This window comes from Vombatus ursinus, unplaced genomic scaffold (assembly GCF_900497805.2).
Source record: "Vombatus ursinus unplaced genomic scaffold, bare-nosed wombat genome assembly UNPS02009173.1, whole genome shotgun sequence".
NCBI lineage: Eukaryota > Metazoa > Chordata > Mammalia > Diprotodontia > Vombatidae > Vombatus > Vombatus ursinus.
This window is the reverse complement of record NW_020948951.1, coordinates 5,025,989-5,039,165: the sequence shown is the minus strand read 5'-3', so window position 1 is coordinate 5,039,165 and position 13,177 is coordinate 5,025,989. Positions and strand designations below refer to the sequence as shown.

General features: G+C 44.2%; 2 protein-coding genes across 3 annotated transcripts in view; one reads left to right on the top strand and one right to left on the bottom strand.

The window, feature by feature from the left end:
* LONP1 (lon peptidase 1, mitochondrial) overlaps positions 1–2,068 on the bottom strand; it is a 28,333-nt gene extending 26,265 nt beyond the window's left edge. Inside the window, exon 1 of one of the 2 annotated variants that reach the window (XM_027850923.1) lies at positions 1,967–2,068. Coding sequence is in view for 1 of the 2 variants with exons in the window: in XM_027850922.1 (XP_027706723.1) it covers positions 1,499–1,960 (462 nt within the window). In the remaining variant the exon portion in view is untranslated. The other variant, XM_027850922.1, reaches the window with a different exon arrangement.
* A 319-nt stretch (positions 2,069–2,387) lies between these two features.
* The window catches only part of CATSPERD (cation channel sperm associated auxiliary subunit delta), a 128,029-nt gene continuing 117,239 nt past the window's right edge, over positions 2,388–13,177 (top strand). Inside the window, exons 1-3 of the mRNA XM_027851293.1 lie at positions 2,388–2,566; positions 10,177–10,231; positions 12,905–12,981. Of these exons, the coding sequence (XP_027707094.1) occupies positions 2,448–2,566; positions 10,177–10,231; positions 12,905–12,981 (251 nt within the window). The 5' untranslated portion in view covers positions 2,388–2,447. The remainder of the gene's footprint in view (positions 2,567–10,176; positions 10,232–12,904; positions 12,982–13,177) is intronic.

Genomic DNA, 13,177 nt, shown 5'->3' with positions numbered 1-13,177 from the left:
TACCTTCTAGAGATTTCTGGGTCAAGATGGCTTAATTAGGCTCAGAGGAGGAAGCAAAGCCTGACAGAGTTGCCTGGTGGTTAAACCAAAGGTATTATGAAGGATAGTGAGGCTCTAGAGTGACAATGGAAAGTATGGTGAGAAGTCCGAAGAATAAATTTACTGAGTAGAGAATCAAAATGGGAATCCCAAAGGCAGAGCTGTGCAGGACAGATCGTCCAGGGCTCACATATTTGGGGGAAGATATCCTTTAATGGGAGGCTGGAGCAGGCAGAGAACAGGTCATTTATGTACAATCAGTATGTAAAGGGGAAAGGAAGATTAAGAATTAGCTACTTGACAAGAATTTTCTCCATTTGGCCCAGCCTCCTCTAAGCTCCTCTCCTGAATTGAACTTTAATGGTATTTCTCCTTCACAGTTGTCCTGGATATTTATTTTAACCATATCCATCAAAACTTGATGGGGATGGAAAAAAAAAAGTATGTGTAACCCATACAATTTGCCCTAAGCTCTATAGGGCACTGTCCAGGAAAGACTCCCATTAAACTAAGTTTCTCAAGGAGCAAGGGATGGTCTTTTACTTCCAACCAAAGAAAGTTAGAACTGGAAGGATCACTAGAGATTATATGATTGAAACCCTTCATTTTGATACCAAGTCTCTGATTAAGAACAGTAATTTATCCAAGGTCATAATGTCAGCTAGCGACAGACCTGGGACTAAAGTCCTTCATTTTCTGACTTCCAATTCCAGGGAGTTTTGCAAGCATAGACCAACTCGCTTCTTTTCCAAGTGGGGAAAGTGAAGGCAATGGGAGAAGGAACCTGCAGCTTGGTCAGACCTTTGTGTCAGCCCGTCCCCATTTGCAGAAGTTTAGCAGACCTGTGTGACCTTGACCTTGAGACCTTCCCCTGGTCTGGGTCCCTTTTCTCACAAGTAGATTAACTAAAGGCAGTTGAAAGGCAGAGGAAAGAATACAGGATCTGGAATTGGCACACCTGGGCTGAACACCTGATTTTGCAACTACCATGCCTTCGAGTAAGTGACTTTCCTTTCCTATTCTGGGTATCAGTTTCCCCATCTTTAAAAGGAGGGGGTTAGCCTAGGTAGTAATAACTAACATTTAACAGTATTGTAAGGGTGTGTGCAAGGCGGTTTGCAATTACCTCTTCTGATCCTCAAAGCAACCCTGAGAGATAGGTGCTATTTTTATCTCCATTTTACAGAGAAGTAAACTGAGGCAGTCGGAAGTTAAATGACTCGCTGAGGGTCACAGATACTAAGGGTCTGAGGCAGCATTTGAACCCAGTTAGTCTCTGAAGCCCCTTCCTGTTCTGACAATCTAGCTGCTGCGCTTTTGGTGAAGGGATGCGGGACTAAAACTGCTTTCCTTCTAACACCGCGGCGAGGGAAGCAGCAGGAACGTGTTCCTCCAAAGGGGGCAGAGAGCTCGGCCACCTGGGTCGGGAAGAGGGTGGGGTGGCCGGCGGGCCGCTCACCTCGATGATCTTAATGAAACGGGGGAACACGGGGTTGCGGGTGACAGCGATGAGCGGCAGATGCGGGAAGACGTCCGGAATCATCATGGGCGTGAGCGCGGTCGTGACTGGGCCCTCTGCCCCTCCGCCCCCGGCGGCCCCAGCCCCGTCCTCGGCGCCGTCCTTGGGGCTGTCGTCGCCGCCATAGGCGCCGCCGCCCCGGCTGCTGGCCTCGTCCCACAGCCCCCGCCACGCGCTCACATCCCGCGCCGCAGGCCCGGGGCCCGGCCCCCGCTCCCACAGAGCCCAGGCCGGCGCCGCGCTGCTCGGCAGAGGCCGCAGCAGCGGCGGCCCGGCCACACATAGTCCCCGCCCGCGGCCCCGTCCCCCAAGGCCAGCTAGCTGGGGAGACCGCGGCCCCGGCGCCACCACCAGGCGCCTCGCGGCTCCCCAGAGGCGAACGTAGCCGGCAGTGGCCGCCATGCCCACCTCATTCTGAGGGTGCCCGCGCCGGCACGTCACTTCCGCCTCCGAAGAGAGCACGTGACAGGATCCTCCCACTTCACGGCCATCGCTAGCTCCACAGGTGGACAAAGAGCAGTCCGCGAACTTGCGCAGATTGGAGAAGGCCCTCACGGTTCCCCAGCTGGCGTCCCCTCACCTAGCCCCGCCCCTTATCTTCCTGTGACCAGTCACAGGAAGGAGGCGGGGTTGAAGACTCGGATTCGGTCTCCGCCCCGGAAGGCCGGGCGAAAGTCCCCCCTGGTGGGCGGGGCTTCGTGGTGGGCGGAGCGGGAAGAACTGACAGGCCAGGATTCTCCGCCCCGCCACTTCATCTCTCATAGCAACGGCTTTTGCTCGCGGCTGGTCCTGGAAGGAGTGGTCCGCAGCAGCCGTGAAAGTACCCTCGGCCTGGGCGCACGCCAGCTGTGATTGAATCGCCCTTGGTCTCTGAGGGCGTTGGGGCCAGATGTCGTTGACTCGCCTTCCTTGTGCTTGTGGCTTTGTTTGGCTGTTGGCAGTTGTGGCAGTGGCGTGGCTGAGCACACAGAAGGAGAATGACACCATCTATGACATGAAGTTGTGCAGGTGGGAGCTTCTTTTTTTTTTTTGGCTAGGCAATGGGGTTAAGTGACTTGCCCAGGGTCACACAGCTATAGTAAGTGTTATGTGTCTGAGGCCGAATTTGAACTCAGGTCCTCCTGAATCCAGGGCCGGTGCTCTATCCACTGTACCACCTAACTGTCCCGGGTGGGAGCTTCTTTGCGAGAACTAGTGGGCTTGCTGGCTGGTCCGGTCCCAAGGGTGTGCCGGAGGCCAGGGCCGGGGCCAGCCCATGGGGTCCCTGGGAGGAGGAGGTGAGACGGTCCCCAAGATCCACAATGAGGTTCTCATTTTACAGATGGAGAAACTGAGGCGGGAATTCACCCAAAGTGACCAGTCCACCAGGTGTGAGTCAGGATTAGAACATTGATTCTCTTTTCCCTACACCACTGTCAGCACAGTCTCCAGCTCTCCCTTTATCTCCTGTTTTTTGGTCCTCCCAAAGTCTGGGCTCTGAGCTCCCTTCCACCCATTCTGTATTCACCCAGGCCAGGTTCCTTCTCAGAAGCTGCTTTCTAAGTCTTGAGGCCTAGTGAGACGTTTTCATGAGAGAGAGGTTTTCTGAGGAGAGGGATGCCTTTCCAGAAGCTTTTTGAGAGCGAGTTCTGTCCTGGAGTCCCCTACCTCCTTACCTTCCCATTATGTCCTGGCAAGCCTCAGCCTTGGATCACTCCTACCACTTGTGCTGCTGAACAAAGGTGGGGAAAATTGTGCAGCCTTTTGGGTTGGGGCTGCTACACTGCCAGTAGGCAAAATCCTTTTTACACTTTCCTAATTAGTGCCCTATCCCACTCACCACAGACAGCAGCCCTTCAAAACCTTTTCATCCCTCCTCAAACTTTCCAAGTCTCTCCCTCCACACACCCTCTCAGAAGAAAACCTTGCCTCATATTTTACTGAATAGATTGCAGCCCTTTGCTGTCTTTTCTCCTCCTTATCTGTCATGCCTTCTGCCACACTCTCTTCTTTTACCCCTATTTCACACGAAAAGGTAGGTAACCCTTCTCTTTGCCAAGGCAAACTCCTCTCTCTGCACAAATGATCCCATTCCATCCCCCATCTTCTCCAACAGATTGCCTCCCCTCACTTACCTTCAGTTTCTCTTTGTCTGCTGTCTGTTTCCCTACTGCCTCTACAAAAGTGCCGCATGTTTCCCCTGTCCTCAAAAACCCTCACTTGTTGGATCATCCATCCCACAAACTGTTGTCCCATATCTCTCCTTTTTGTGGCTAAACTTAAGAGGGCCACCTTCCATACATGCCTTGTCCTCCTCTCATCTCACTTTCTTCTTAACTGTCATCCTGGCTTCTAACCTTCTGACATGTGGGACTTGAAACTGCTCCCTCCAACGATACCAGTGGTTTCTTAATCCACAAATCTAATGGTTTTTCGTCAGTCCTCATTTTCCTTTACCTCTCTGTAGCCTTTAACGCTATTGATCACCCTCTCCTTGATACTTTCTTCTCTCTGATCACTCTTAATTGTAGTGCCTTCCCTCTGTTAATTATTCCCTATTTTTCTGTAACTAGCTCATTTGTACATACTTGTTTGCATATGGTCTCAAAAACCTTAACCAATCTATTCCTCAACCTGCTCACCTCCTATGAGCTACTTGTCCACTCTACCTCAGCCACACACAGAGATGGTCATATCCTTGATCTTATCATCTGCAAATGTACCACCTCCACTTTTAAGAATTCGGAGCTCCCCTTATCTGACCATAATCTATCAGCTTTTCACCTCTCCCTCTCCTTCCCTTATATAACTCTAGTCTTCATCTGCAGTGACTTCCAATCCCTTGACCCTTCAATTCTCTCCCAGGCCATCTGCCCTAGCCTGCACTAGCCAGTCTCTCCTCTTCTTCCCATTTTGACACCTTGGTGAACATTTGAATGTGAGTTCCTTGATGTCAGAGACTGTCTTTTGCCTTTCTTTGTATCCCCAGCTCTTGGTCTGACCCATAGCAGGCATTTAGCAAATGTTGTTTACTGACAGACTGACAAAACCTTTCCTAGTAGTTAAAGAATGCCTTGGCCAGAACAAACTCTATAGGGTCATGGCAAACAACGCAGTGTGCTGCTCTAGAAGGCAGTACTTTCTCAATTCTCCTGTGAAAAGAAGTGCATTGAGATGAGGCAGCTATACTTTTCCAACCTTCTCCCTTACAAATTTTGAGATAAAAGACCAGGGTTAAGATAATAATCTATGATGGCCAGTAAAACAACAAGCATTTAATAAGCATCTGCTTATATGTTGGGCCCTGTGCTAGATGCTGGGGAAGAAAGCAGAAACAGCCCAGCCTTCAAGGAGTTTACATTCTACTGGGAGATACATGAACATTCATGCAGGCATGCTTGTGTGTACGAACATACACACACACACACACACACACACACACACACAGATGCACAAAAGTACACCAGTAAATACAAGATAGGTGCAAAGTAGTTTTCTGATGTAGAATTGGAAGGCCTAATGCTTCTACCTATCTCTGATAGGAAGCATCCAACTAAACACTAGTCAATACATGTCAATGTTGTCTGTATGTATTCGAAATTGAATTTTGCACATAATCTCAGCACTCAGCTGACTTAATAGCTGACTTCAAAGCTGTGTGTTAGCCAATGATGAGTTGAGCTTGTACTATATTAGGGCAAAGAAGACTAATATGGATGTACATGTTTCATTGCATGGATCTCATGAAAGAGTGAAGCAGTTTGGGACGTGTAGGAACAGGGATTCATCTTGGGAAAGTGCTACTGAGAATTTAGCACTTCCACAAGAGGGTGTCCCACCTACCTTTGTTACAATCAAAACAATCCTCTTTGCCTGTTTGGTTTGAGAAGACTGGTATATAGGAGACATTGATGGACAAAGGAATGTTAGAAGTCATGCAAGCCAAAAAGCAAGGAAGTAATCCTTGGGGGACTCAAGCTTTATCACTTTGAAGGCAGCTTATGGTTGAGATAAAGTCAGAAGTTAGGGCTGTGCAATGGAGTGCTGTACCTGACTGTGGCTAATCTCATTCATGGTATTAGGAGGTAGTTGATGCTATGAAAAGTACTTTGTTCTATTGTGACAGGTGTACATGATAACTTTGTACACTTAAGCAGGATTGCCAGAGAGAGAGAGAGAGGACACACTTAAGTCAATAAAAAAGACCTTTCTGGCCCATAGTGGCAGCAGATGTCCATAAGAAGCATGACACTGCCCAAAGGGACAAAGAAAATTGCTATAAACTTGGAGAGTACCAGCAGGATTTTGGAACTTGTATGCACAGATTTTTTTTCAGTCTCTGAAAGTAGATAGGAAGAATACCAGCACCATCTTAGTAGTATGTGATCATTTTACTTGAGTATGAGCAAACATGACTCCCGGGAATCAGAAAGCTTTTTACAGTTGGTAGAGTGTTTGGGGAAAAATGTTCTCTGTCTATGTTTCCTTGTCAAAATCTACACAGAGTAAGGTAGAAACTTGGAAAGCAAGCTCTTTAAAGGGTTGTTGGCCTTGGCCCATGAATCAAGAAGTCAAGAACCGTATGTTACTAGTCCTAGTGGAACTCAGCATTTCACTTGTCTGTTGGGAACCCAGAGACTTAAGAAGAAGGTACAGTAGAGTCAACATGGGACATTTCTAAGTGCATTAACACAGCTTGACCAGGAATGATGCTACAGGCTTTACAAAATATCTGCTAACATGTGAGCAAGGACAATACCTTCCCACTGACTTTTGGAGTCTCACAGAAGGGAGAGGTCAAAAGGGGCCTACCCTCTAGCTTTGGCCTCACTTCAGAAAAACTTTGATTGAAACTGGTGATAGTATGAAACCCAAGTTTGTTGTCAAGAGCTTCAACAAAGGGATAGAATTTTGCTAAGTAATTTTGGTGTGCAGGTAATACACAAGATAACAGACTCTGCCTTTGCAACATATCTCACACACACTTCTTTTTCTTCTCTGATACTGCTGTGATGGCCTGGTGCAGGCCCTTCTCATTTCATGTCTGAACTATTAATGTAGGCTACTGGTGGGTCTCCCTGCCCAAGTCTGTCCCCCACCAGACCATTCTCCACTTAACTACCAAAGTGATATTCCTAAAGCATAGTCTGACCACGTCACTAACCTCGGTGAACTCCAGTGGCTCCCCAGTACCTCCAGGATTAAATATAAAATCCTCTATTTGGCTTTTAAAGCCCTTCTACCTCTCTTCCTTTCCAATCTATGTATATTTCATTCCACTTACTCTACAATCTAGTAACACTGACCTCTTTGCTATTCCTTGCACAAGACACTCTACCTTCTGACTCTTCATTTTCACCCATGTCTGGAATGCTCTTCCTCCCTGCCTCTGCCTCCTGGCTTCTCTGGTTTTAGGTGTCAGATAAAACCCTACTTTAGCAAATAGCCAGTGCTCCTTAATACTAGTGCCTTCACCCTGAGATTACCTCCAATTTACCTTCAATCAATCAATCAGTAAATATTTATTAAGCCCCTACGATGTGTCAAGCACTGTGCCTAGCTGAGGTTATGTAAAATAAATTTGTAGTAGACCCAATCACAATGTTGCATGATTTTCTCCACTTTTGTTCAACAGCATGTGTATAGAAGAGAAGGCAACAAATGGTGAGAGTGATAGTAGAATGAGGCTTGACTGGGCATAATCAACAATATGATATGGGAGCTAGGCTTCCAAAAGAGGATAACAGTATAGAGTTGAATTGGTTCACCAAGGTGTCAAAATGGAAAGAAGAGGAGAGACTGGCTAGTGCAGGCTAGGGCAAATGGCCTGGGAGAGAATTGAAGGGTCAAGGGATTGGAGGTCACTGCAGATGAAGACTAGAGTTATATAAGGGAAGGAGAGGGAGAGGTGAAAAGCTGATAGATTATGGTCAGATAAGGGGAGCTCCGAATTCTTGAAGGTGGAGGTGGTACGTTTGTAGATGATGACAAGATCAAGGACATGACGATCTTTGTGTGTGGCTGAGGTAGAGTGGACAGGTAGCTCATAGGAGGCGAGTAGGTTGAGGAATAGAATGGTTAGGGTTTTTGAGATAGAATCAATATATATGTTGAAGTCCCCTACTATAAGGGAGTTGGGGAAGAAAAAAAATTATAAGCCAGATATCAAACTCATTGAGAAAGGAAGGGGAATGACTTGGGGATATGTAGACAACAGCTACCAGGGTTTTGATTGGGTGGTAGATATGAACAGCATGAACCTTAAAGGAAGAGAGGTTACTGGGTGATGGAGAAAAGGGGAACACTTGAAAGTGGTAAGGGGAAGTAAAGAATATTCCAACTCACCCACCTTGACCAGTGAACTGAGGAGAATTAATGAAGGTGAAGCCAGTACTAGAAAGAGTGGCCAGGGTGGCTGTGGACAGGGGAAGCCAGGTTTCAGTAAGAGCTATTAGATGGAAGGAGTGGGAGAGGAATAGATTTAAGATGAAGGGAGGTTTGTTGCTTATGGAACAGGCATTTCAGAGGGCACAGTGGAAGAGCAGGGTGGAATTAGGATGAAACTTGGGTTGAGAGGATTGAGGAGCATGGCAATTGCATGGTGGGGAGAGAGGAATAGAGTTTGGATGATGATCTAGAAGAGTTCAGAGTCACTGCGATATGAAGGATATGACCAGGGGTGAGAATATTCATTATTGAAGGGAGGACACCACTCCTGTTATGCCTGTCTTTTGAGGGTACAGGAGATCAGAAGGGAGGATTGCTTTTCTTTGTACTGGAGGTTTTTCACATTCCATTTGGAAAATTGGGCTGGCAGCAGGAGGTTGAAGATGCATTGTGTACTGGTACAAATGGAAGTGGTTGCTTTGGGGCAGATAGAATCCTGGCCTTTAGAAGCCTTTCCTCAGGGAACATGATGCACCCAGTAGTAGTTTGCATGTTGTCTTCCCTGTGAGAATGTGAGCTCTTTGAGGTTGTGGACTGGTTTTTGCCTTTCTTTGTATCCCTAGTGTTTAGCATAGTCTCTGGCACATAACAGGTATGTATTAAATTATTACTATATACCAGGTACTGTCCTAGTTGTCTGGGAGAATACAGAGACAATGGATTAATCCCTGCCCTCAAGGAATTTGTATTCTAAAGAATATAATATCCACACCTGCAAGAAAAAATCAATCCTAAAGGATCCCACCTTTTTACTATCTTGTGGCAATGATAGAGATTTCCTGGGGAGTCCTACACTCTCAGTCACTGGTTCTCAAAAGTGTGACAGCCTGGGGAGGGATCCCAGAGAGTGTCCATGAGGTCAGAATTATTTTCATAAAAATATTAAGACATTTTAATTTCTAATACAGTAAACATTGATGTAAGCCACATAAATGCAAACTCTTTGGGGCCCTCCATAACTTTTAAGAGTGTAAAAGGTCTTGAGACCAAAAAATTTGAGAGTTCACTGTGTTAGCTGGGGTGAAAAGGTCCACATTCTAGATGATTGCCTAAGTGAGCAGCTGTCTACTCCAGGATTCTACCTCTCCAGTGGAGCCCTGCTAGTTTGTTGGCAAGAGGTGTGTAAATTTGTGCATCTATCTAGTCAAAATGATCTCTGAATCCCAAACCCTCTAGCTAGCCCCACTCTGATGAGTATTATTTTTTAAAGATATCTGTTCCACTTGAATCAAACTAAGTGATATGAAACTAGGTGCTTATAACTCAACTCAACTGTATAGAATTTTTATCTCATGATTCATTGATGTTCTAGTACAGGGGTGGGGAACCTGTGGCCCTCTAGGTCCTCAAGTGCAAAAAATCAAAGGGCTGCACTTGAGGACCTAGAGGGCCACATGTGGCCTTGAGGCCACAGGTTCCCCACCCCTGCTATGGATTGTGTAGAGGCAAATAGGTAAACCAGGGATAGAGCTCTGGACCCACAGTCAGGAAAACCCGTGTTCAAATCCTACCTCGGATATTACTGACTGTGTGACACTGAGGAAATTGTTTAACCTCTGCCTACTTCAGTTGCCTTCCTTCTAATATGGGAATAATAATAACCCACCTCCCAGGATTGTTGTGAAGATAAAATAATATGTTTGTAAAGCTCTTTGCAACCCTGAAGCATTTTATAAATGCCAGTTGTTATGAGCTATCATTACTCACATTGATTCTTAGATGTGCTGTACTATGGGTGGACTTGATGGGAGAAGGGTATGACCAAGATTCCAAGATATCATAGAAAGAGAATGTATTTGTAAGACAAATTTACCTTATTTGAAGCTATGGGAAGAAAGTTCCATCAGTCAGCAGCAATGGGAACCCATGTGAGCTTTCTTTCTGTATTCTGTCCCAGTGATGCCCTATTTTTTCAGGGTACCTGGTTCCTGGTAGATAGTTTCACTTTTATCTTTAACTCCAGGGCTTAATATGGTACCTGGTAGGTAGCCATGCACCCGGTAGGTGCCAAATAGCGGCTTATGGACTGATTACTTGTTTAATATGGGTATTGGTATTGAAGGAGAATAACAATAAAGACTAAGAGATGTTAACATTATACTGATTAGGTAGATACTGTTCATCCTATGACCATTAAGTGAGTCATTCAGTGAATATTAAGGGACTTTTTTTTTTTTTTGTTCCTTATACAGCATTAAACAAATCAGAACTGGGAAGATATATAGAACTGAAGCCGTAGAAATGGGGGTAGGTTTGTTTAGTATTTCTCATGTGCTTTTCTTTGGTTTTATTTTGTTTTTGTCAGCATAAATATAATGATGATGATGATGATGATGATGATAATATTTTATGTTTATATTTTATCTTACAGTATCCATTAGGCAGGATGGGCCTCCCTATTTTATACATGAGGAAGTTGAAAGTCAGGTTGTCATTTGTCCAGAGTCATTTACAGACCAAGTGACAGATACAGGACTTTTGACTAGAGTCAAGGGCTCTTCACTATATCATTTGATAACAGGTTAAAGGAAGAAAGAAAAGAAATGAGCAGTAAGTGTTTACTATGTGCCAGGCACTGTACTAAGCACTTTTAAAATATTATCTTATTTGATCCTCACAACAACCCTGGGAAGTAGATACTCTTATCATCCCCATTTTACAGTTGAGGAAACTGAGAAAGACAGAAGTTAAGTGACTTGCACAGGAACACATAGCTAGTAAGAGTCTGAGGCCAAATTTGAACTCAGGTCTTCCTGACACCAGACCTAATGCTCTAATCACCACTTAGCTGTCCCTAGGTTAAAGAATTATACTTCACATGTAGTAGATAATTTATACTTGTTTGAACTGAATTGCATAATGCCCAGATAGAAGAAGCTGCAACTTTTTCATAAGGAATAATGCCAAAAAAAAAAAAAAGTACTTCATATTGCACCGTAGAGATCTCTCTAAAATTTAGGCATTATTTTTTTTGGAAGTTGAAATTTTTTTCTATTGACTTGAATTTTAATTTGTCAAAGAGGCTTTTTTTCATATAGAAAAGTATGAGGAGTTTTAGTGGACATCAATCTTATTATGAGTGGGTCAGTAGTACGACCTGGAAGCAAAAACAACATTCTCTTAGGTTGCATTGAGAGAAGCCAAGCGTACAGAACACAGGAAATGATATTCCTAATATACTATGTCCTTGTTAGACTACCCATGGAATATTGTGTTTAATCCTCTGCACCACTGTTTTAGGATGTATGTTGACAAGCTGAGGAAGCAAGATGTAGTGGAAAGGCAGCTGGCCTCCAAGCCCACCCCTTATTTATACTGGCTGTGTGATCCTGGGCAAGGCACCTAATCACTTAAGGCTCTAGGAAATGCTTAAGAGTCTAAATTGTAGAGAAGGGGCTGACCTGCGTTAGGCAGAGGGCATTTCCTTACTTGGGAGTTTTGTAGACCATTCTCCACCTCAACTCTATCGACCAGCTAAGGGGCAGCCAGGATAGCAAGAGGCTTGAAACCACATAATTGGAGGATCAGTTGAAGGAATAGGGAAACATAACCCGAAGAATAGAAGATTGAGTGAAAAGGTAACTTTTCAAATATGTGCCTTCAAATACGTGAAAGGTCTTCATGTGAAAGGGGGATAAGAATTGCTCAGCTTGGCCCCAGAGCCATGAGGGAAAGTTACATAGGGGTAGGTTTCAGCTTGATATAAGGGAAGACTTCCTAGCAATTAGAGCTATCCGAAATCCTGCGTTTGGTTCCATGATTCTGAAAAGTGGGGTGGGCCTCCTTGAGTGGTGGTGGATTCCTTCTGTCTAGAGATTTTCAAGAAAGGCAAAATGACCACGTGTGAGGGCTCTTGTTTTAGAGGGAATGCCTCTACAAGTGCTGGTTTTACCAGGTCACCTCTCCGTGACTGCTAAACACTTGACCTGCAAGTTATCTGCCTTTTAGTCCCTTTGTCAGAACATTTAAAAGTTGCTGTAAATCTTTCTTGTAAGGGTGGACAGCATAAGGATGGGGTTGAATCCTAAGTAGTCCATTTAAAATATTACATCTGTAAATTAAGCTGTGAGATATGTCAGTTAGGTCCTTAACCTCTCAGGCCTTCCAGCAAAGCTTTAAAATAATGAATTACAGGCAAATTGCACCATCATGTTAGGCCACATCAGTGGAGGGAATTTCTATACTAGGAGCTCCCTATACTTGATGAAATCACAAGTCTGGAACAATCTGCCCAGTTCTCCACACCTGCCCTCCCCTCAATAAAAGAAGGAAAAAAACCTAAAAGATTAGAAAAGTTTGACAAAGAAAGAAACCTTTTGCAAAAGATTAAAGAAATCCTTTGGCAAAGTGAAGAATCTAGGTATTAATGTGAATAATCACCCACAGATTTCAGGAGGTCCATGAACTTGGATGGGACAAAATGACATCTGTATTTTTAATAACCTCTAAATTAGCATTTCCTTCACTTATTTTAAAACATGATTCTGGCAGGGAGCATCATCTTCACCAGATTGATTGCCAAAGGGATCCGTGACATACAAAAAATTAGGAATCCCTGCACGAAAGGAGCTGTTAGAATTTTCATCATTATCTTGGGTTTCCTAAAAGTAGACAGCCTGTTGTTTTTTCAGGTTGATTGACAAAGCTGCCTCAAATAATTTTATAAATAGGCAGGGATATAAATCCTGAAAAAACCAATAAGTAAAAACTTTCAAATGTGTTGATATGTTCTAAAATGCAGAAAAGGAGATAATATTTAAAGAAAGCCTTTGGTAAATCTAGTTTGTATCTTGAATAATCACCTAATTTATGTTAGCCTTTTCACATCCATCTTCAATTTCATTATTGTGGGCATGTCTGTATGAGGGAATTGTTTTGTTCAAGTTGATTGACAATATGACTCTATGGTTATCTCTCCAGGATGTGCTATTTTATGCATATGATAAACCACGAATTCTTAAGCATCCATGCAAATCTAATATGGCTCTGTACATGGGGTAAGAAACCATTATAGATCAATACTTTGGGGGGGAGATTAAAATATTGTGTTCAAGTAAAGTACCTAAAGATAATAGCAAATATTATAAGTGTGACAGGGGCACAGAAGATATATACATGTGTGGAATAAATATTGGTCATGTGGCATTCACTTAGAATATTAGATTGTAGATGCTGTCACATCCATAAAAATGC